The sequence below is a fragment of the Drosophila ananassae genome, chromosome XL (assembly GCF_017639315.1).
Source record: "Drosophila ananassae strain 14024-0371.13 chromosome XL, ASM1763931v2, whole genome shotgun sequence".
In the NCBI taxonomy this organism is placed as follows: domain Eukaryota; kingdom Metazoa; phylum Arthropoda; class Insecta; order Diptera; family Drosophilidae; genus Drosophila; species Drosophila ananassae.
The window spans coordinates 9,131,442-9,152,820 of NC_057931.1; the positions used below are offsets into that span (position 1 = coordinate 9,131,442).

The 21,379-nt window shown below is 40.3% G+C and overlaps 5 protein-coding genes across 6 annotated transcripts; 3 read left to right on the forward strand and 2 right to left on the reverse strand.

Moving 5' to 3' along the window:
- The first annotated feature begins 377 nt into the window (after positions 1 to 377).
- Positions 378 to 1,430, forward strand: LOC116655368 (microfibril-associated glycoprotein 4-like). Its single transcript, XM_032453190.2, has 4 exons — positions 378 to 495; positions 563 to 608; positions 670 to 1,177; positions 1,256 to 1,430. Exons 1-4 carry the CDS (start codon positions 436 to 438, stop codon positions 1,311 to 1,313), a joined length of 672 nt encoding a protein of 223 aa, XP_032309081.2. The 5' UTR covers positions 378 to 435; the 3' UTR covers positions 1,314 to 1,430.
- Positions 1,431 to 10,551: 9,121 nt separating this feature from the next.
- LOC6504721 (leucine-zipper-like transcriptional regulator 1 homolog) lies at positions 10,552 to 18,629 on the reverse strand. Its single transcript, XM_001966298.4, has 7 exons — positions 17,694 to 18,629; positions 16,204 to 17,619; positions 15,966 to 16,141; positions 15,713 to 15,891; positions 14,101 to 15,660; positions 10,722 to 10,978; positions 10,552 to 10,658 (listed from the first exon to the last, which is right to left on the reverse strand). Exons 1-5 carry the CDS (start codon positions 18,431 to 18,433, stop codon positions 15,256 to 15,258), a joined length of 2,916 nt encoding a protein of 971 aa, XP_001966334.3. The 5' UTR covers positions 18,434 to 18,629; the 3' UTR covers positions 10,552 to 10,658; positions 10,722 to 10,978; positions 14,101 to 15,255.
- LOC6504781 (angiopoietin-4) lies at positions 11,618 to 12,972 on the forward strand. Of its 2 annotated transcripts, none has more exons than XM_032453188.2 (4): positions 11,618 to 11,748; positions 11,812 to 12,178; positions 12,241 to 12,751; positions 12,817 to 12,972. In XM_032453188.2, exons 1-4 carry the CDS (start codon positions 11,689 to 11,691, stop codon positions 12,866 to 12,868), a joined length of 990 nt encoding a protein of 329 aa, XP_032309079.2. In that variant the 5' UTR covers positions 11,618 to 11,688; the 3' UTR covers positions 12,869 to 12,972. The 2 variants fall into 2 exon arrangements, with proteins under 2 accessions (XP_032309079.2, XP_032309078.2); XM_032453187.2 differs by having other exon boundaries at positions 12,232 to 12,751; positions 12,817 to 12,970.
- A 181-nt stretch (positions 18,630 to 18,810) lies between the features above and the next one.
- Positions 18,811 to 19,553, forward strand: LOC6504782 (mediator of RNA polymerase II transcription subunit 22). The gene is made up of 3 exons (XM_001966299.4): positions 18,811 to 19,056; positions 19,120 to 19,221; positions 19,283 to 19,553. The coding sequence occupies exons 1-3, from the start codon at positions 18,945 to 18,947 to the stop codon at positions 19,498 to 19,500; spliced, it is 432 nt and encodes a 143-aa protein (XP_001966335.1). The 5' UTR covers positions 18,811 to 18,944; the 3' UTR covers positions 19,501 to 19,553.
- On the reverse strand, positions 19,529 to 20,761 carry LOC6504720 (nucleosome assembly protein 1-like 1). Its single transcript, XM_001966300.4, has one exon. It carries the CDS (start codon positions 20,686 to 20,688, stop codon positions 19,591 to 19,593), a length of 1,098 nt encoding a protein of 365 aa, XP_001966336.1. The 5' UTR covers positions 20,689 to 20,761; the 3' UTR covers positions 19,529 to 19,590.
- Between the last annotated feature and the right edge of the window lie 618 nt (positions 20,762 to 21,379).

Consider the following 21,379-nt stretch of genomic DNA (forward strand, 5'->3'; position numbering starts at 1 on the left):
TCTTTACGATCCCGCCCAAGGACATTTATCCTTGGGCGCTACTCCCTACTCCCACCCCTCCGCTCTTCTAATTAGAAGCCAAGCCATAAACCTTTTTACGGCCCAAGCCCAAGCCCAAAACCAGAACCAGAACCAGAACCAATCCAATCCAAAGGCATTTCCTCCCTTGGCTCTATTTTAGCTAAAAAAAAATTATAATTTATTAATTAAGCGATGGGAAATTTCACTTTCTGGAATCTACAATTTTAAAGAATTTAATCTGTCCATATAGTCCCAATTTAATAGACAGAACTCTGAGGTCACTGATTCTGATAAGAGACTCTGAGAAAGCTCCGAAGTGCTATAAGAGCCAGAGCCCGGGCTTTGGCTCCATCAGTTTGAATTCTTCCCCTGACTCGAACTGGAAGTACATTTTTTAATAAAAATAAATAAAAAATGATTCTATCGGCGGTATTTTTGTTTCTGATTCCGGTTTCCCTGGCAGTCGAACAGGAAGTAATGGTTAATTAGTGAAAGTGAATTAATTTCAAAGTGTTAAGAAACCACTTTCCATTTTTTACAGCCCATGCTGACACCCCCACTGAAAACTGAAGCTGCAAATACTACGAGTCAGTTTCTGAAACTCAATAATTCGGAATAAATATAATAATAATATAATAAATGCTTTAGATCTTCCAGATCGATGTCCATCAACAACAGATACATTTAAATTCCACCAAGAAATCCATCTTCCAGGCTTGGAACCTTTTCAAGCTATTTGCTTCTCAAATAAGGATATAGGATCTGGATGGATGGAGGTTTATTTTAAAATCGGAATGTTTTTTGGCCCAACGGAATTTCATCGTACATTTGATAATTACATAAATGGATTCAATACTTTGGAGGGCGGACATTTCATTGGGCTTGAAAAATTGCATATTTTAACGAGCCGGAAGCCGCATGAGGCGCTAGTGTTTAATTACAAAGACACACGCTATAAAGTAAAATGCGATAACTTCGTTATGGGGGACAGGAGCGAAGGTTACAGCCTGAAACAGCTTGATGGATGTGTTGGAGATACTCGGGTCTTGAACCTCATTCAGGGCACAAAGTTCTCGACATTCGATCACGATCGAGATGGAAATCCGGATCACAACTGGGCAGAAGAAACGGACCATGGATTCTGGTTTAGTTCTGGGTAGGTATTCCATTTTTTCATCAACTCCTTCATATCCCCAATTACGTTTGGGTAATTTATTTCTTTTTCATTTGATAGAGAGCCAGTTTTGGGGAAATATTTATTGTTGTATTTCCTAATCCGAAGAAAAGATTGAAGGGAGCCACTCCTTCGGAAGTAGTCTCTGGAAATGAAGAAATGAATTGTATGATTTTACTATGAAAAGAAATTATAAATTAATCATGATTGCATATTTTAACTCAAAATAAAAGAGTTTTTATCATAAGGGCAAAAAGAGTTGCGATTTCCCTTCATAATTTGGCATTTCTCGAAATTCCCTATTTGAAAGGATGTATCCGAGCCAATTCTTGCCCGATTCTTGCGAGGGGTACCTTAAACGATTTGTGAATCGACTCTCCATCGATCTGCATCAAAACCTCGCAACAAAATATTTTTTCAATTTTTTTCAAAAATTTCCTGGGGAGACCCCTTCAAAAAGTGGGTTTTCGGTATATGGCCCCCTGAAATGACCATATCTTGGCCAATTCTGCTTCGATTCTTGGGAGGGATACCTTAAACGATTTGTGAATGGATTCTCCATCGATCTGCATCAAAACCTCGCAACAAAATATTTTTTCAATTTTTTTCAAAAATTTCCTGGGGAGACCCCTTCAAAAAGTGGGTTTTCGGTATATGGCCCCCTGAGATGGCCATATCTTGGCCAATTCTTACCCGATTCTTGCGAGGGATACCTTATACGATTTGTGAATGGATTCTCCATCGATCTGCATCAAAACCTCGCAACAAAATATTTTTTCAATTTTTTTCAAAAATTTCCTGGGGAGACCCCTTCAAAAAGTGGGTTTTCAGTATGTGGCCCCCTGAGATGGCCATATCTTGGCCAATTCTTACCCGATTCTTGCGAGGGATACCTTAAACGATTTGTGAATGGATTCTCCATCGATCTGCATCAAAACCTCGCAACAAAATATTTTTTCAATTTTTTTCAAAAATTTCCTGGGGAGACCCCTTCAAAAAGTGGGTTTTCGGTATATGGCCCCCTGAAATGACCATATCTTGGCCAATTCTGCTTCGATTCTTGCGAGGGATACCTTAAACGATTTGTGAATCGATTCTCCATCGATCTGCGTCAAAACCTCGCAACAAAATATTTTTTCAATTTTTTTCAAAAATTTCCTGGGGAGACCCCTTCAAAAAGTGGGTTTTCAGTATGTGGCCCCCTGAGATGGCCATATCTTGGCCAATTCTGCTTCGATTCTTGCGAGGGATACCTTAAACGATTTGTGAATGGATTCTCCATCGATCTGCATCAAAACCTCGCAACAAAATATTTTTTCAATTTTTTTCAAAAATTTCCTGGGGAGACCCCTTCAAAAAGTGGGTTTTCAGTATGTGGCCCCCTGAGATGGCCATATCTTGGCCAATTCTTACCCGATTCTTGCGAGGGATACCTTAAACGATTTGTGAATGGATTCTCCATCGATCTGCATCAAAACCTCGCAACAAAATATTTTTTCAATTTTTTTCAAAAATTTCCTGGGGAGACCCCTTCAAAAAGTGGGTTTTCAGTATGTGGCCCCCTGAGCTGGCCATATCTTGGCCAATTCTTACCCGATTCTTGCGAGGGATACCTTAAACGATTTGTGAATGGATTCTCCATCGATCTGCATCAAAACCTCGCAACAAAATATTTTTTCAATTTTTTTCAAAAATTTCCTGGGGAGACCCCTTCAAAAAGTGGGTTTTCAGTATGTGGCCCCCTGAGATGGCCATATCTTGGCCAATTCTTACCCGATTCTTGCGAGGGATACCTTAAACGATTTTTGAACCGGTTCTCCGTCGATCTGGATCAAAACATCGCAACAAAATATTTTTTCAATTTTTTTCAAAAATTTCCTGGGGAGACCCCTTCAAAAAGTGGGTTTTCGGTATATGGCCCCCTGAAATGACCATATCTTGGCCAATTCTGCTTCGATTCTTGGGAGGGATACCTTAAACGATTTGTGAATGGATTCTCCATCGATCTGCATCAAAACCTCGCAACAAAATATTTTTTCAATTTTTTTCAAAAATTTCCTGGGGAGACCCCTTCAAAAAGTGGGTTTTCGGTATATGGCCCCCTGAGATGGCCATATCTTGGCCAATTCTTACCCGATTCTTGCGAGGGATACCTTATACGATTTGTGAATGGATTCTCCATCGATCTGCATCAAAACCTCGCAACAAAATATTTTTTCAATTTTTTTCAAAAATTTCCTGGGGAGACCCCTTCAAAAAGTGGGTTTTCAGTATGTGGCCCCCTGAGATGGCCATATCTTGGCCAATTCTTACCCGATTCTTGCGAGGGATACCTTAAACGATTTTTGAACCGGTTCTCCGTCGATCTGGATCAAAACCTCGCAACAAAATATTTTTTCAATTTTTTTCAAAAATTTCCTGGGGAGACCCCTTCAAAAAGTGGGTTTTCGGTATATGGCCCCCTGAAATGACCATATCTTGGCCAATTCTGCTTCGATTCTTGCGAGGGATACCTTAAACGATTTGTGAATCGATTCTCCATCGATCTGCGTCAAAACCTCGCAACAAAATATTTTTTCAATTTTTTTCAAAAATTTCCTGGGGAGACCCCTTCAAAAAGTGGGTTTTCAGTATGTGGCCCCCTGAGATGGCCATATCTTGGCCAATTCTTACCCGATTCTTGCGAGGGATACCTTAAACGATTTTTGAACCGGTTCTCCGTCGATCTGCATCAAAACATCGCAACAAAATATTTTTTCAATTTTTTTCAAAAATTTCCTGGGGAGACCCCTTCAAAAAGTGGGTTTTCGGTATATGGCCCCCTGAAATGACCATATCTTGGCCAATTCTGCTTCGATTCTTGCGAGGGATACCTTAAACGATTTGTGAACCGATTCTCCATCGATCTGCATCAAAACCTCGCAACAAAATATTTTTTAAATTTTTTCAAAAATTTCTGGGGAGATCCCATTAATTAATGATGTGAAGACTAATATGTGGAATTTGGACAAATTTCAGGTTTAATTTTTGATTTTTTCAGAGCTTATCACGTATTGCCGATTATTAAAAATGTCTGGGACTGTTGGGGGCGCTCAATTGGATTAATTTCCCTTCCCACTGACGCTCTCCCCGGCCTGGCAGCGTGCAGGATTCGCATTGAAAGTCCTTCTGCCGCGCATAAAGTGTCATTACAGTGGCTGATGCCTGATTAAAGTCATCAATTTGGGGGCACACTGGCACTCAAAGTTTAATTAAAAAATCAGCATATCTACAATGTCCTTTTGTCGCTTCTTTCGGCCACCTGGCAATTGCATTTTAATTGGCGATCCGACCGAGGTGGGAGTGGAAGTGCTTTTGGAATAAAATGTGAAAATATAAAGGAAGGGAATCGTGTGAGGATACCAGGATATATAGAGTATTGAATGGCAGCATCTATTTTGCATAATTTTGACTCAATTATTTATTATTTATTTATTTTGTGTTTCCAATATTTTTATAAATTCCTGGCTTTTTTCCTCATGTATGGATTTGTTGCTTTATGGACCAGATGATTACGTAGGATTACGTAGGAATGTCATAAGCATACCCCTTAACTGAGACTTCTGCCACCACCATAAGTGGATGGATGGATGGTAGGGAAAACTTTTCAATCAACGCCATGGCATTAAATGGCAAATGTAGCAAAGTAAACATACACAGTGAGAAACTATAGGGGGGTGAGTCCAATGGCTGATGTCAATGGTGATTTCTCCAGCAATTCCAGTCAATCAGCAAGCTGGCGAAAAAAGGACACTACAAAAAACCATTTCGTATAAGGAATAACTTTTTGTATACACTTTTTCAGATACAAAATATAAAATAAAAAGTAATACGTACCTTAATATAAATAAAACTTTATTTTAAAATCTATTATAATCAATGGAAAAAATATCCTTAAACCTTAAAGTGATGCAAGACTGTTATGGAAGCTGATACCTCCATTGCAATGGTAGAGTGACAGTTCGAGGCAGACATGTTGGTTTCCCAGCCAGTTCGCCTGGGGGTATGCAACGAAAACGAAAATAAGGAAAATCAAAAGGAAATGCAAGGCAAGGCAAGGATGCAAGGATAGCATAAAATGGAATGAAAAGCGTGTGACAAATACAAATCACTTTAGATTTATTTGATGAAATTGTTTGATGATTTGGAAAAGGATTAACGCCAGTGATATTTGTGTAGCAGGATCCGGCAGGACGAAAATTGAATCAACAAATTGAATTGATTAAGTGTGACCAAGTCTATATGTTTTTTGTCTTTTTAAATATATTCTTATTTTCCCATCACTTTTCAATAAACATTATTCGGCAATGACTTTTAAATGATGTGAAAAAAAACGCCGAGAAACGTTGATTTTTGAATTTTTATTTTATTTGAAGGTTTGAGGTCCTTTGGGTCCGTAGGCCTGACACCCATCCTTTTTCCCTTTTATCAACCCCTTTTTTTTGTACTTTTTTTGGTATAATCGTCGACGCATAAATCTCAAGACCTGCCCGGCGGCTGCAATTTACGACACGGTCGTAAATTTTTATAAATGTCCTTGTAAATAAACTCGCAAATATGCTGATTTAGCATATTTCTGATATATGTGCACATACCTATCCTGTGTGTGTGTGTGAGTGTGTGTGTGTGAGTGTGAGGGGGGCGTGGCCAACGTCTGTGGTTTGTGCCATGTGTGTGGCAGTTTTATTGCCACAATTTTTTGTTGTATTTTTTTTGCGCCTGCTGGGTAACACAAAAAGGATATTAGGCAAATTAAATGAAAATTGACCTCTCCTAAAATTTTATTCATTTAAAGGAATTTTATAAAATTCCCATTTTAATGTATAATAATAATATAAAGTATTTTATTATATAAAATATATATCCTTTATGTATTAAATTATTAATAATATATTTTTTTGATTTTTTAAGAAAACCATCCAAGTCGAGTAATTTGAAAATAACTCATTTTTCCCTTATATTTTATGGTTTATTTTATTCACTTTTGATATTATTTTGGGTGTCTGTTTATTTTTGTGGGGGGTGGAGGGGCTAAAAACAAATAAACAAGACACAAACCAAATAAAACGAAAAAGAAAAATGAGCAACATTTTGTGTTTGTGATAAATAAAAAATGAAAATTTTATGTTGCATTAACTTTTGTTGGCATTGTTGTTGAGTCGCATAAACAAAAGCATATGGGCAATACAATTTATGCATATGAAAAAAAAATAAACATAAAAAACGTTGAGGGAAAATAATAAAAAAAAAAAAAAGACAACCTCGTCGGGCAGACAATGAAAAGCGAGTTAAATATTTGATAAGGCAGCCGTGAAGTTCGCAATAATAATATTTGTTCTTCCTATATTTCTCTCCGAAATTTGTTATACGGCTTTTGTTTTGAATTTCCAAATTTAGGGAGAGGGAAGGTCGAAGTTGGGGTTGCTTTTTGAATCCTTAACAAGCGAGTCAGTGGCTTTAAATAAATTTCATTCTTTCGTGACAAAAATCTAAGAAAATTATCTTAATAAAATTAAATCCATGATTGTTAGATTTCCAAACCAATGATTTGAAATAGTTTGTTATTTGAATTTTCTTTCTCACTGTCTCGCTCACTTGCAAAAAAACTACAAATATTAAATATTAAATTTGAACTTCCGAAGCTTTATTTTAACCCTTAGCGACTATTTCCACTGGGAAGCGTGTGTGCACTTGACATTTTCAATTTGCTGGCAATCAGGCAGCAAAATATGGATTACATTGTTAAAGCTTTCGGACGGCGGAAAATTTTTGCCATTAGTTTCGTCACTGCAAAAAAAAAATATAGGCAACAAAATAGACAAACATTTCTACAGACTCAGTTAAGTGATTTATTTTATTTTATTATTTTACTATTTAATTTATTTAAAATTATTAATTGATTGATAGTTTTATTTATTGGTTTTTTTTGTTTTGTGTTGTCTTGGACTCACAACATTTGTCAGGGACTTGAAGAGATGGGGATTATTAATGGTTGCTGGTGCTGGACAAGCTATCCTATCCTATTCTATATCCTTGCAACGCCTGCTCCTCCGGCTATATCCCTCTGGTATGCACAATTGAACAAAAGCCGAGCAAAATGGCCGCAGGATGCGGAAACAGGAATTGGAAACAAAAACACAACCAGACATCGTTGTTTCTATTTTTCTATTTTTTTTTCAACAACAACAGCAGCTAAAAGCCAATAACCAACAAATACCTTTAGTGGCTTTTTCCGGCTGCATTGCATATTCATGCGGCCAAAAGCTATGCAGCATGCAGCATGCCACATGCCACATGCCTCAACCGGAACTATGTTGCACAGCAAAACAAATATGTAAAAAAAAAATAACTCAAAAACTGAATGAATTCCGAAATAAATAAAATGAAATAGCTACAAGTTTTTAGAACTTGAGAATTAAAATATAAAAAATATTTATTTCTTTTATTTTATATTTTTTAAAATTTATAACTATTTTGTAATAATTTAATTTTATTCATAAAGTGTATGGGACTCTGGTGTCTTGTTAACGGGGCGTATGCGTAATTTTGTGTGTTTGTTTATTTTTTGAAGGGGGAAGAAGCCCCAAACGGCCACAACATGTGGCAAAGTTCTGTCTTTGTTGCCACTTTACGATTTTGTGCATAAAAATTTCGACGTGGCCGATTTGCAGTTGTTACTCCCCTCCCCTCCCCCAATGCTTCGCATTTTCTATGCATTTCCCGGAGCTTCCGGTGTCTACGCAACGGAAACTGCATTTTCATGCCGCCATTGTTGTTGCCTTCTCTGTTTCCGTCCCTGTCTATGTCCCTGTCTCTGTCATGCAGCTTAAAGTGCAAGACGTGCCAGGGCAGGAGTTTTCCTCGATTTTCCCCCGATTTTCCCACGCCCACACACCGGCACCACAAATTCCCATTAGCGCTCTACCCCCATGCCTCGCTTACTAAAATACACAAGGAGAAATATTTACCATTTTTCTCACAAATATTTATATCAAAATTTATCGATTTTAAATCGATAAAATCGATAATTCAATAATTCTGAAACCATTTGCTTGAAAATCAAGTAATAACTTTGAATTTTTCTTTAAAATAAATAACTCAAGTAACTATTTTTCATTTCTCTATTTTAAGATTAAAAAATATTACAAAGAATTAAAAAAAATATTAATCGAAAGTCATCGATAATCAAGGTTGTTGAAAATTAAATTTATTTCTATTATTCTCATATGCATTTATTTTGATATTTAATTTTAAATTTTTGTTATTTAGTTTTTACGATTTTTTTTGCTAAAATATATATGTATGTTTAATGGTAGAATAGAATTTTGTTTCTCAGTGTATCCAGAATAACATGGCATTCTGCCGCTGGCAACTCGTCTTTCGCCATTTTTCGAATGCTTTGTGGGATAAAGTTGGAGCGAACATATGGCCGAGACTTCGACTTTGACTATTCATATTTTCACAGTCTCTGAATAAGCCACCCCCCTTACTGTGTGCCTGTGTGTTTGGATAACAAAACTAACATTTAACAATAACATTTGCAACATTACGATGTCGACGCCAAACTGAAAGGATAAACATTGTGAGCTAACAAAGCCCTGCGTTGAGGTTTTCGGAAGGAAAGGATATAAGATATAGGATATAGGATGTCCTTGAATTAAAAATGATTATTTTTTTTTTTTTGAAATTTAAATTTTGTCAAATAAAATATACATATTTTCTTGTTTAAAGATATTTTAAGTTGATTTTTTTAACTTTGATTATTATATTTCCTTCCGCGCTTCCGAATCCTTTTCCCTTTGCTTTTCTGCCAAAGCAAATAATATTTTCTCCTTTTTTTTTGAGGAATTTTCCCATCAGTTTCCCAGCCCTTTTGGGATTTTCCCAGACTTTTTCCCACTCTTCCTCTGCTTTTCATTTATTTCGAAATGCACTTTTTTTCATTCCTGTGTCTGCGAATAAAGTTTAGCTCAACATTTTGATGCGTTTTGATTTCTGAATTCTCCTTTGGGGCACGGTGGCGTATGCGTAATATGATTTTGATTGGATTTTATTGGAAATAAAAAATAAATATATTAAAATATGAGTGAGCTTGAGTCTGAGTTTCTGATTTATGAATTAGATGAATTATCTTCTTTACAAAATATTTTATTCAAAATATTTATTCTAGAAAGATTGGACTTATTTTTCCCCATAATTTTTATTAACTTTTCGTGACATTTTTCCATCAAATGAAATGGAGACTCTCCCATCAACTGTCCATTTCCAAAGTTCAAGGACCTCCGAGGGATGGGTCCAAGGGATGGGTCACCAGCTGCAATAATAAAACTCCAAGGATCGCTCGGTAATTTATGGAGAAACAAACAACTTTATTGACATTACTGTGGCATAACTATCAAAAGTCATCTTCTGGAATTCAATTGGCCAAAAACAATACAATTTAATAATTTCAGAAATTTTGCCTTCATTTTCCAGAGTCCGATTCTGAAGGAGGTGGCTTCCTTCAATCTTTCCTTCGGATAAATAAGTACAAGTTTCCCGTGCTCCCCAAATGTGGCTCTCTATCGATTAAAAATAAATAAAAGCAATTATTTTACGAAGATGATGAAGAATTCGACTACCTACCCGGCATTAAACCAGAATCCAAGTCCCAACTCTTGTGCCCAGTTGTGACCCCAATTTCCATCTTCATCTCGATCGAATGCCGAGAACTTTGATCCCTGAGTGATATTGAAGACCCAATTATCCCCACTACAGCCGTCAAGCCGTTTCAGGCTGTAACCTTCGCTCCTGTCGCCCACAACGAAGTTTTCGCATCTAAATGTATATTCACTCGAATCATAATTGTACAAAACCACCTCATGGGGCTTCCGGCTCGTAAAAATATGTAATTTTTCAAGTCCAATGAAATGAGTTTTGCTCCCTCCTTTGAATCCGTTTATATAATCGTCATATGTACGATTAAAATCCGTTGAATCTATATTTTTGCTATAAACCTCCATCCACCCAGATCCAATCCAAAAATTATTTGCATAGCAATTTGCTTCAAATGGTTCCAATCCTGGAAATTTGATTACTGGGTGGACGAAAACATACTCTTGTGTTGACGGGCACCGATCTGGAAGATCTGGAAAACATTTGTTATTTCACATTCCGAATTATTGAATTTCAGAAACTTACTTTCAACTTGGGTTGAGTGGGACTGAGTAGCATTCGTAGCTTCATCAGAGGTTCGGTTATGCAACCGAGTGATTACAGCAGCTAGTTGAGCTATTTGTGCCTTGAGACTTTGGAGCTCCACATCTTTCTTTTGACTGTTGAGATTAACTTCGTATAGTTGACTCTGGACCTCCGAGAGTTTCTCCTGCAGCTCGTAGTTCTTCGATTGGCATTTCTCTAATAATCCAACTAGGGGATAGCTGGGCTGTGAATTGGGGAAAAAGGACTCTTAACTCTTTGAAATTAATTCAATTTGCACCGCCATTACTTCCTGTTCGACTGCCAGGGAAACCGGAATCAGAAACAAAACCACTGCTTTTAGAATCATTTTTGCTTATTTTTCGATTAAAAAATACACCTTTGCCTCCAAACCACTGGAAGAATTCAAACTGATGGAGCCAAAGCCCTGGCTCTGGCTCTTATAGCACTTCCGAGCTTTCTTGGGAGTCTCTTATCAGAACCAACACTCATGTCTCTATGGACAGATTTAGAAAAAGTCAAAAATTGTCATCCGATGCTAGGGTGCTAAGGGTTAAAAACAATTTAATTAAAAGCTTGATTATTTCCATCTTCTTTATATATTAATATTTGTGGATAATAGAAGCATTTAAGATGGCATCGGAAATATTTTCAAAAATTGAAAATGGTAGGGGGAAGAAATAGTCTTGATGAGCTAATTAGTAGTATATGTAGTATATATAATATATATTATTATGATAGGGACCTGAGAGTTTCGTATCAGAGTCGGTAATTATAGACAGAAGCCTAATCTTTCGGATGTCAAAGGTTAAAACCAACTGATAGCCATTATTTGTAGAAATATTCAAAGCATTTATTAAACATACGCGAAAAAAAATATTTTTAGATTTCAAAAAATGGGATTTACTAATTCACTCCTTGAGAAGGCCATATTCTGGACTTCTTACCTTATTCTTTAAACTTAATCGATTTACCATTTAGTTTATGAATTGGAGGGGCCTTGGAGCGTTGGAAAATAATCAAGTTCTTAAGAATATACTTTTAACCCTGACCCTAGGATTGGGTGGCACTTTTTGACTATTTCCCATAGAGACTATTGCCCATAGAGACAGCTCTCGCATGATTGTTGGTTCTGATAACCGATTATAGTCTCTCGGGAGGGCTATAAGAGCCAGAGCCCGGGTTTTGGCTCCATCAGTCGAATTCTTCCAGTGGCCTGAAGGCAAAAGTGTGTTTTTTAATCGAAAAAAGAAAAAATGATTCTAAAAGCGGTGGTTTTGTTGCTGATTCCGGTTTCCCTGGCAGTCGAACAGGAAGTAATGGCGGCGCAAAGTGAATCAATTTCAAAGAGTTAAGAGTCCTTTTTCCCCATTTCACAGTCGAGCTATCCTTTGTGGCAACCCCTACTTGGATTATTAGAGACCTGCCAATCGAAGAACTACCAGCTGCAGGAGAAACTTTCGGAGGTCCAAAGTCAACTATTCGAAGTTAATCTAAAAAAAAAAGACTTGCAGGCCGAAATAGCTCAACAAGCTGCTCAAATCACTCGGTTGCAGGACCAAACCTCTGAACTCGGCAAGCTGAAGGATCTTTTCAGGGAAGAGATAGCAAAGTTGCGGGAAGTTGTGAAAAGTGGAAGTGGAACTGAACCCAATGAGGCAGAAAAGAATGCGACTATTGCGGAAAGTGGAGAATTGGCAAAAAATGAAGCTACGAATACTACTCACTTCAACTCAACTCAAGTTGGTAAGTTTCTAAAACTCAATAATCCGGAATGTGAAATAACAAATGTTTCTAAGATCTTCCAGATCGGTGTCCATCAACACAAGATACATGGCGGGTCTACCGAGAAATTCAATTCCCAGGATTGGAACCTTTTCAAGTAACTTGCTACTCATATAAGAGGGTTGGATCTGGATGGATGGAGGTTTTTTTTAAAAATTATTATTCAACGGAATTTAATCAAACATATGATCAGTATATAAACGGATTTGGAGATGTGGAGGAGGAACACTTCATTGGACTTGAAAAATTACATATTTTAACGAGCCAGAAGCCGCATGAGGTGTATATTACCTATTATACACCTCCTGCAGGCATCCATAGTCGCAGATTCTATGAAGTATTATGCAGGAACTTCGTTGTGGGCGACAGGAGCGAAGGTTACAGCCTGAAACGGCTTGACGGCTGTAGTGGAGATACTTCCCACTTCAATCTCATTCAGGGAACAAAGTTCTCGACATTCGATCGCAATCAAGATGGGAATCCGGATCACAACTGGTCACGGGATTATGGCAATGGATTCTGGTTTAATGCTGGGTAGGTATTCGAATTCTTCATCATCTTCATAAACTAATTGCTTTTATTTATTTTTCATTCGATAGAAAGCCAATTTTTGAAAAAGGGGCATTCATTCATTTTCTAATACGAAGGTAGGATTGAAGATCTCATAAGCTCTCAGAAGTGGCCTTTGGAAAATAAAATATTATGACAAGATGACTGGAATTTGAATATTATGTTATTTGATTGTTAAAAAAGGATCCTGCAGTTCATAAATTAAACATGATTAATAAATTTATGAAAAATATGAAAAAGTATAATTTAGGAAGAAGAAATAGGACTCCATATCCTAAAACCTCGATTTTCCCCGGAAAAATTTGAAAAAGAAAATCGGAAGAATATTTTTTCTCAGATTTTGATGCAGATTGGAGGAAAATAACATCAAAAATCGTTTAAGTTGCTTCCAGCAAAAATCCATTTAAGAATCGGATAATAATTGGGCAAAATACAGCCATCCCAGTGGGGCAAATCGAGAAATCCAACAATTTGCAGGGGTCTCTAACCCTGAAATCTCAGTTTTTGGATACGAGCATGGAAATAACACTCGTAATGGGTATCAATGGTTCGATACTTCGATGCGAAGCAACTACCCTGTATGGCTATGAAATTTATGGGCTGTCGCTCAGCGTGAACTTGATGCGAATAAATCCCCATGAAACGGATATTAAAAGGCATGAGAAGGATCTGAAATCGAAACCCCAACCCATAGGCCTTCCGTTCCCTAAATTATGAACTTATAAATTGACAGGCAAGGCACATGAAAGGCCGAAGCGAAAAAGGGTTAACTAGTTTTTTTGTTTCTACCCTTTTGACCTGAATCGGATAATTGACATTTTTGTTGGCAAACGATAAGCAAGGGTTAAGATTAGGGATGTATGTATGTAAAAAAAAAAGGGTTAAAGGGTGGTAGCATTTATTTTGATATTTTTCTAGTTATCTAAGAAATCGATTTAATCGATAAATATTAATTAGATCAACAGAGAAGGTTGAAACTGGAAAATGGAGGACTCTGCCCTCATAAGTATGCTACAGCCCGCAGAATTTCTTTAAAAGGCTTAAAGGCAGCTAACAATTATTTTTATATTTTTTTAGTTGTCTAAAAAAATCTATTTAATTGATAAATATTAATTAGATTAACAGAGGAGCTTACAAAAATCCATAATCTATGTGGTGGTTATTGAAAATGGAGGACTCTCGACCTAATGCCCTCAAAAGTATGCTACATTCTGTGGAATTTCTTTTCAGTAATTTCCCATTTCCCCAAAATGGATTTCTGGGAATCAACATCTGGGAATGGGAATCGAAAGCAGAATCCATTCCCGACCTACCCGATTTGGTGTAATTTGCATTTGATAAGCAACTTGGGTGCTCTCCTTCGTCCTTCGTTCTTGTCATTGTCATTGTCCTTGCCCCGTGCCTCGAGGCACTTGAGACTTTTTGTTTTGTTTTAATTCCATTGAAATGAGTTTATCTGTGGCAGCCATTTGGAGCTCTATTTATTGCAGAGGCCAGAAAAGCTTTTCCATTTAGATTACATCAATAATAATATTATTTATTCTTGACTTTCATCAACGTACATACACATACACATTCAACTGAACTGAAACGCAATTCAAATGAATAACCAAGTAATAATAATTCTACAAATATTGCTTAAAAGTACAACATTAACATACTTTATAATTAATAATCCAAAATTTAAATCGAATTTCGGGGTAATTATCACAATTTTGGTCGCTGTATATTGGAGGCAAGTTTCAATAGTTGAATATATTAAATCGAAATAAGAATAATAATTAATTAATAATTGTATAATAATGAAAAATGAAATCAAATTAAATAAATAGAATAAGAAATTGTGTGTAAATATTTGTATTGTTTAGAATTGTTTGCTTTTTTGTTTGTTTGTTTGTTTTGGCAAAAACGTTAACTCTGTTTCTTCTCTTATTTTTCGTCCTGGATGAAGTTTCATGGGATGAAGGACATTCCTTAGCATAGAACATACATACATATATAGATATATATATATTAAGATTTAGTTACTTAACAACGAGTTAGTTATACATGGATAAGAGAGAGTACGTTTAACAAGAAAAAAAGGTCTTGACCTGGCATCCTGGCAAGGATATTGAACCATTTGATGAGGGATAGTTTCTATAAATAGTGCACAAGCATAGTCCTCTGCCAGGATATTTTCAATCTATTTTTTGGGGGGATTTCAAGAAGTGCCTTATTAGGGGATTTTGGGATAATACTTGTGTTACACATAGGGAAGCATATATATATAATAGTATATATTAGATTAAATATTTATACTGGATGGGGAGATAGGTTCCAGGGGGTATATAGATCAAGGGGAAAAGAATGTTTGGGTTTTGGGTTTATGTTCGGCGCTGCCAACCGCTACTGCCGCACTACGTGCTACGCCCGATTTGCAACCAGGCGAGCAACAACTGCAATGCCGGCTGGAGCAGCACCAGCTTTCAAATATCGGTATTGATATTGATCCGTGTCATAAACTCGCCGTGCGAATCGGCCACAGCGCATATGATCTCCAGCAACAGTTCGCGCGACAAACCCGCTATCTTCGGCAGCCTGGCCACCTTTGCAAAATCTTTGACAATCAACTTGAGTGCATACTCCTTGATGTCATAGATTTTGGTGATGTCAGACGCCTCAAGCGTTTGCAATACATTCTCATCGTTGATATTGTGTTCCAGCGAATATTTGCAGAAGGCATGAAGCCGATTATTGGCCAGACCGTAAAAGCATGGCGCCTGGAACAGGTACAGTGCATCCTGGGGCGGCATCTTTGTCTCACCATAGTAGATATACCGTAGTAGGGAATGGAATGCCTCCAATGATGGTGATATTTCGCCAATTTGTATCTAAAATAATACATTTTAGTTTTAGATTTATATTTAGACGGAGTTGGCTTACATTGACGGTGTTATCCGGGGGCATGAACGAACGGAACATGCCCTGGAAGTAGGTACAACGTGATGATAACACAGATTTGTGGGCCGGTATAACATGGTCCTCCAGTATGAGACTTATGTCGCAGAAATCATTGCCCGTTGACTCGAGGAAGGCGCACAGATCGATCTCCAGGGTAGTGCCTGTGAATATACAAAAAAAATACAATGTTATCACTGTTGCTGATTTGTATCCTTTTTGGATGCCAAGGTCCTGCCTGTGTTCGACTCGAAACTGGTCTCCATCACCAGTTTGCTGGGATGCAATCGCTTCCGGATGATCTCCACGAGGAGTGGCTTGTCCAAGTCGCTAAACTCACTGGACATGACCACATCGGTGAAGTTCTCGTCCTTGATGATGAACTGCATGCAATGATCCTTGATGATTTTAATGCTAAACAAGGATATTCGAGGAATATGAGGAATATGCAACTAAGATGACTAAACTACACCCACTTGCTCTTGTCGGCATTGTAGAGGGCCTCCAGGACGTTCAGCTTGTTGATCTTGTAATCCAAATACTGGATACAGCCGTGGGCCAGCCGCGGCATAGTGAACAAGCCCGCCAATTGATAGATGTCCGTGATCAGGATGATGATGTTCTTGTTGTACGAATCCTTCAAATCGATCCGATCCGTATATATGTAGTTGAGTATAATGTCAAAGGCCTCCGGCGAGGCGTGGGCCAGGCGAACCTCCAGCATGGGAGCACGGTCCCCGCCCGCACCCGTATTCAACGCCTTGGCATCCACCTGGCCCACCCCATACACCTTCTCCATTTGCTGCTGACGCGCCTCTCGCGCCGCCAGTATCTTGTTCCGCAGATACTTGGATCGAGCTGCCACGAAGGCGATGTGCGCCAGGATGCGCACCTCCTCGGCACCCACTATGAACTGAATGTCGCAGAACTGCTTCTCCACAAAGAACTTGCCAAAATCATCGCGCAGCGTACACTTCGGATACGAGGAGAACTGAAACCGATAGGTATCCCCCCGTCGGACACTATTGTCCACCGTGCCCCCAAATATGTACATCGCATCCCCGATCACGGCCGATGCATGAAACACTCGACCCGACGGCACATCCGAATTCTGTTCCGGCTGGATAACCGACCACACCTGCGAGTCCAGATCGTAACAGTGCAGATCGTTGGGTAGCGTCGAGTCCGCCGAACCGCCAAAGACATACAGGAACCTATCGTGATGGACCATTGTGTGTCCGTAACGGCGGGATGGTGGCGCCGATGTGGCGCCCCTCAATACCGGTTCATTGGAGATGCGTCGCCAGGTGCGCGTCTTGAAATGAAACTCAAACAGCGAGTTGGTGATCTGCAGGCCGCTCTGGCCGGAAAATACGTACATGGCATCCCGGGCCACCGCAACCGGAAAGTTGCAACATGTCGGTGGCCTGTCCCCCAGCTGTTCCACCTCCTCCCACTGATTTTCGCCCGTCAAGTTGAGTGTCCACATATCGTTTAGCCTGGCATTGCCATCGTAACCGGCATAGATCCACATCTTGTTATCATAAACGGCTGCTCCGTGGGCCGATCTCGGTACTGGCTGACGACCCGAAAACATCCACTCCACCCACATGGCGCTCTGGAACTTGTACTCAAACAGATCATTCTTGTTCGTCAGATTCGAATTGGAATGAATGTCGCCGGTATAGCCGCCAAATATGAACATTGAGCTGCCGGCCACTACAGCGGAATGATGGTATCGTGGCGCCGGTGGTGTACCAGTGGCGCACGCTCTCCCCCACGACTTGTCCTTCACCCCGAACCGTATCAGATCGTTCAGCATGTTCTTTCCATTATCGCCGCCGAACACAAACATGGCATCCTTGTAGGCCACCACGGTGTGCTTGCTCCGCCTGTATTATCGCGAATAGAAGAGGAACAGCTATTGAGTGGGATTCGTTACGATTCAATTTAAGAAGCTACTTACTTGGCACCCACAAACTCGGCACATTCCAGCATCCGGGTCCACTGATGGGTGGCGGTATAGGAGCTGAAATCGACATTTAATGCGTTGCAACTGTAGCTACCGGGGGAGGCGGCATTGGTGCTGCCACTGCCACTGCCGCTGCCGCTGCTGGCGTTACTCGCGGCATCGTAGGATGCCAGGCTATAGTTGCCGGCTGCCCCTGCACTGGTACTGGCACCTCCGCCGCCCCTGGTACTGGTGCTCCGCATGGAACTCGATGTGGACATTCTCAGATTGGCGCGAATATGTTGGGCGTCCAAACAGCCAGCCGTTGAGGCGCTCTTCCTAGCCTTTTGCCGTTTACTGGACTTGGAGGAGCTGCGCGAGAAGAAGGACTCGTGGTGGGGGCTCGGATTCTGGCCGGGACTCGTGCTCTGGCCCTGACTGCCGGAGGCTGCCACACAGGCGGGGCAATAGATAACGCCTGCGGGTGTACTGCCGCCACTGGAGGTGCCTCGATCCTCGCCTCTCACAAAACCGCATACGGCACTCAATCCGCTCGAAATGGAACTGGAGCCCAGACCACAACTGGCACGCCCACTCCTTGATGATCCCGCGCCGCCGCCACTGCCTCCACTGCCGCCACTGCCACCAGAGCCTCCAGTTCCTCCACCCCCACCGCCACCGCTGACGACACCTCCACTGCCAGTGCCTCCTCCCGTGGATGCCACGCCAATGCCGCCACTGAACGACTTTAGCATTAATGCATCACACTTTCGGAGTCCTCTCCGTTATCTATATCGTTTCGATCCTTTCCCTTCTGGGCTCGCTTTCAATTCCTTTAGATATTATTTTTTTCCAGCAGAAAATTGGGAAAAATCTGGTATGTGTTGCGTTCGTTAGCTCCGTCTCGCTCACTCTCGTGGGGGTGGCCACTGTTAGCGAGGAGCCGCATCCGATAAACGATCGCTATTGTCTATCGAAAGATAGGAAATTTGTATTCCGAACGAAAATTATTTGAAATTTTCTCTATAATCTACTTACTTTTAATGCTAATTGCTTTTTATTATTGTTTTCTTATGTGCTTGATTACATTTCTTTATTTGAATATGAATCGAGTTGGCAATTCCCAAAAATATCGATATCTCTCACGAGCACACCTCTAATCGCATCAAAAACCAAAACAATTTAGTACCCGCTTGGTTTTTGTCTTTCTTGTGGGTGTTTTTATATAAATAAATCAAAACGGAGGCGTTTCGGCAAGCCCAGGCGATGGCGAGTACCTCGCGGACTACGATTCTACCGCAGTCGAAGGAGGCATTGCTCAAATCGTACAATGCACGATTAAAGGACGACGTCCGGAGCATGCTGGAGAACTTTGAAGGTAAAATAGTGCTATGTTTGTTACCAAAAACCCCTTTATCTGTCGTTTATTCTGCCCGTCTAGAAATACTGAAATTGGCCCGCAGGGAGAGCCACAGTCAGATCTCAAAGACGACACAATGCGAACAGGATGCCCTCGAGATGCAGGTGCGGGCGGCTAACATGGGTAAGATCATGGAGTTCCCAGGAAGTAACCCTATGTGTTAACGAACCACCTACCCTTACAGTTCGCGCCGGTGAATCCCTGATGAAGCTGGTGGCGGACCTCAAGCAGTACCTCATCCTGAACGACTTCCATTCGGTGAACGAGGCGATCACCAACAACTCGCAATTATTCCGGGCCACCCAAATAGAATGTGATAAGAAGCTGATGAAACTCAGGGACGAGATGGCCATGGATCTGTACGACTTGGAGGAGGAGTACTACACCAGCATATTCAAGTAGTTTTTAAATCAAAATGCCACAATAAAAGCAAGTTTAAATGATTATCACCTTTATTTATATATCTTTTTTTTATTATATTGTTTGTGACATTTACGGCAACTGTTCTGATTCAATATTCTCGGAGGATACGGAACCATTGTCCGTCGGCGCCTCGTTGACGTTGTCCACCAAATCGCCGGTATAGAAGAGCACTGCCTTGGGAACTATTTGAGTTCGGAGCAGGAAGCCCACCTCGAAATCATTCCCCAGTATCAGCTTCGTCTTCTCGTCGGCCAGCGACAGATCGAGGGCCTGGGGCGGAGCAAAAAACCGGAAAAAGGACTCGCGCGGCATCACCTTGGGGACACTGCGCGCCCGACCCCGTCGCCGGCTCTGGACGGTGCGCAGGGTGAGATTGGAGCCGTCGCGCCAATGGATGTGACAGCCCTCGCATCGGACGATTTCCGGGCCCTCGAACTGAAAGGGATAATCCTGATCGGCCGAGTGCTGGAGGAAGTAGCGCTTCGTTAGCAGCAGGGACGAGTCGTGGAGGAAGGTATTGGGTCGAAACTGGAACGTAACCGTGTAGCTATCCTGCTCGTAGCCCAGTCGCACATCCTGCAGGCACTCCAGCAGCGGCTCGTCATGGTCCTGGACCAGTTCGGAGAGCTGCGGCACATTCCGGAAAACGGTTAGCCAGAAACGTGGAATGCCCAGCGTATCCGTCGGCACTGGCGGCAATTGGCCCACTAGCTGGCGCAGCTCCTCGTTACTCTCCAGATCCAGCGGCAGTGCATCGTCCGGCCAGGAGATCTCCGTCTGCAACGGCGGCTCCAGCACTCCGTCCAATATATCCCGCCGAGCATCGAATAGCGCACAACTCTGACCGTAGAATCGTCGCTCCAGTTCGTAGACCTCCCGGAAAAATTGCTCCGCAATCCGCACCTGCTGCAGTTGATTCTGACGGAGGGCACGAATACGATTCTGCACCGTATCCGGCAATTGTCCGATCATGTGCCGGAGAAAGGCCTTACGGCAGCGTGCCGGCAAGTCCGCCGGACTCAAGGCGGGCTCTATGGCGTCCAACTGACTGGCGGATGATCCTTGGGTGTCCAGGGATCGCAGCGATTCCACAATGCCCGCCGTTTTCAGTTCATCCTGCTGGACATCACCCTCCAATCCCCCCGGTACTTTTCTCTCAGCGTACATGTTGTTTCAAATTTCGCAAAAAAAAACCCAAAAAAAATATAAATATAATCTTTAAAATTTTTTTTAACCGTTTTCTAAGAAATAAGGAAATTAACTAACTTTTTCAACATTTTAAATGATGTTTCTTAAAAAAACTACTATGGTTTTGGGATTTTAATGAGAAAAAGACTATCTTTTATGACAATATTTTGAATATTTTTGAATTGAAATTCTATAGTCTGAAGTCTTTATCTTTTAAAGAACTTTTCTATTAAAATAATCTTCGTATTTGCGAATTAATAATCAGCATTGTTATTCCAATAACTGGCTTATCTAAAAACGAATACATTATAACTGATTTTTGGGGGAATAGCCAAAATAGCCACTTCAGTGGAACAGAAATTCCAAAAAGTAATACTTTTCAACTGAATGATATGACAAAATGAATTCCGTTTAAATCGGTGGAAATATCTGTCGGTCTGGGGGGCTTATCTGGATCTATATATATATTCTATATAGATCCAGAGATATGGGATATATCACTTATCGGTGATCGTAAATTGGCATTGCGGTAGGTCGGAAAGTGTTAGAAATTTTAAGATTCTATAGTTTGGAAGACTGACTATCTATATCTCTAAAATAAGTAATATTTATGGACTTACATGACTTGTCTTCCATAGTTGCCATAAAACCGAGTTATATTCTATAATTT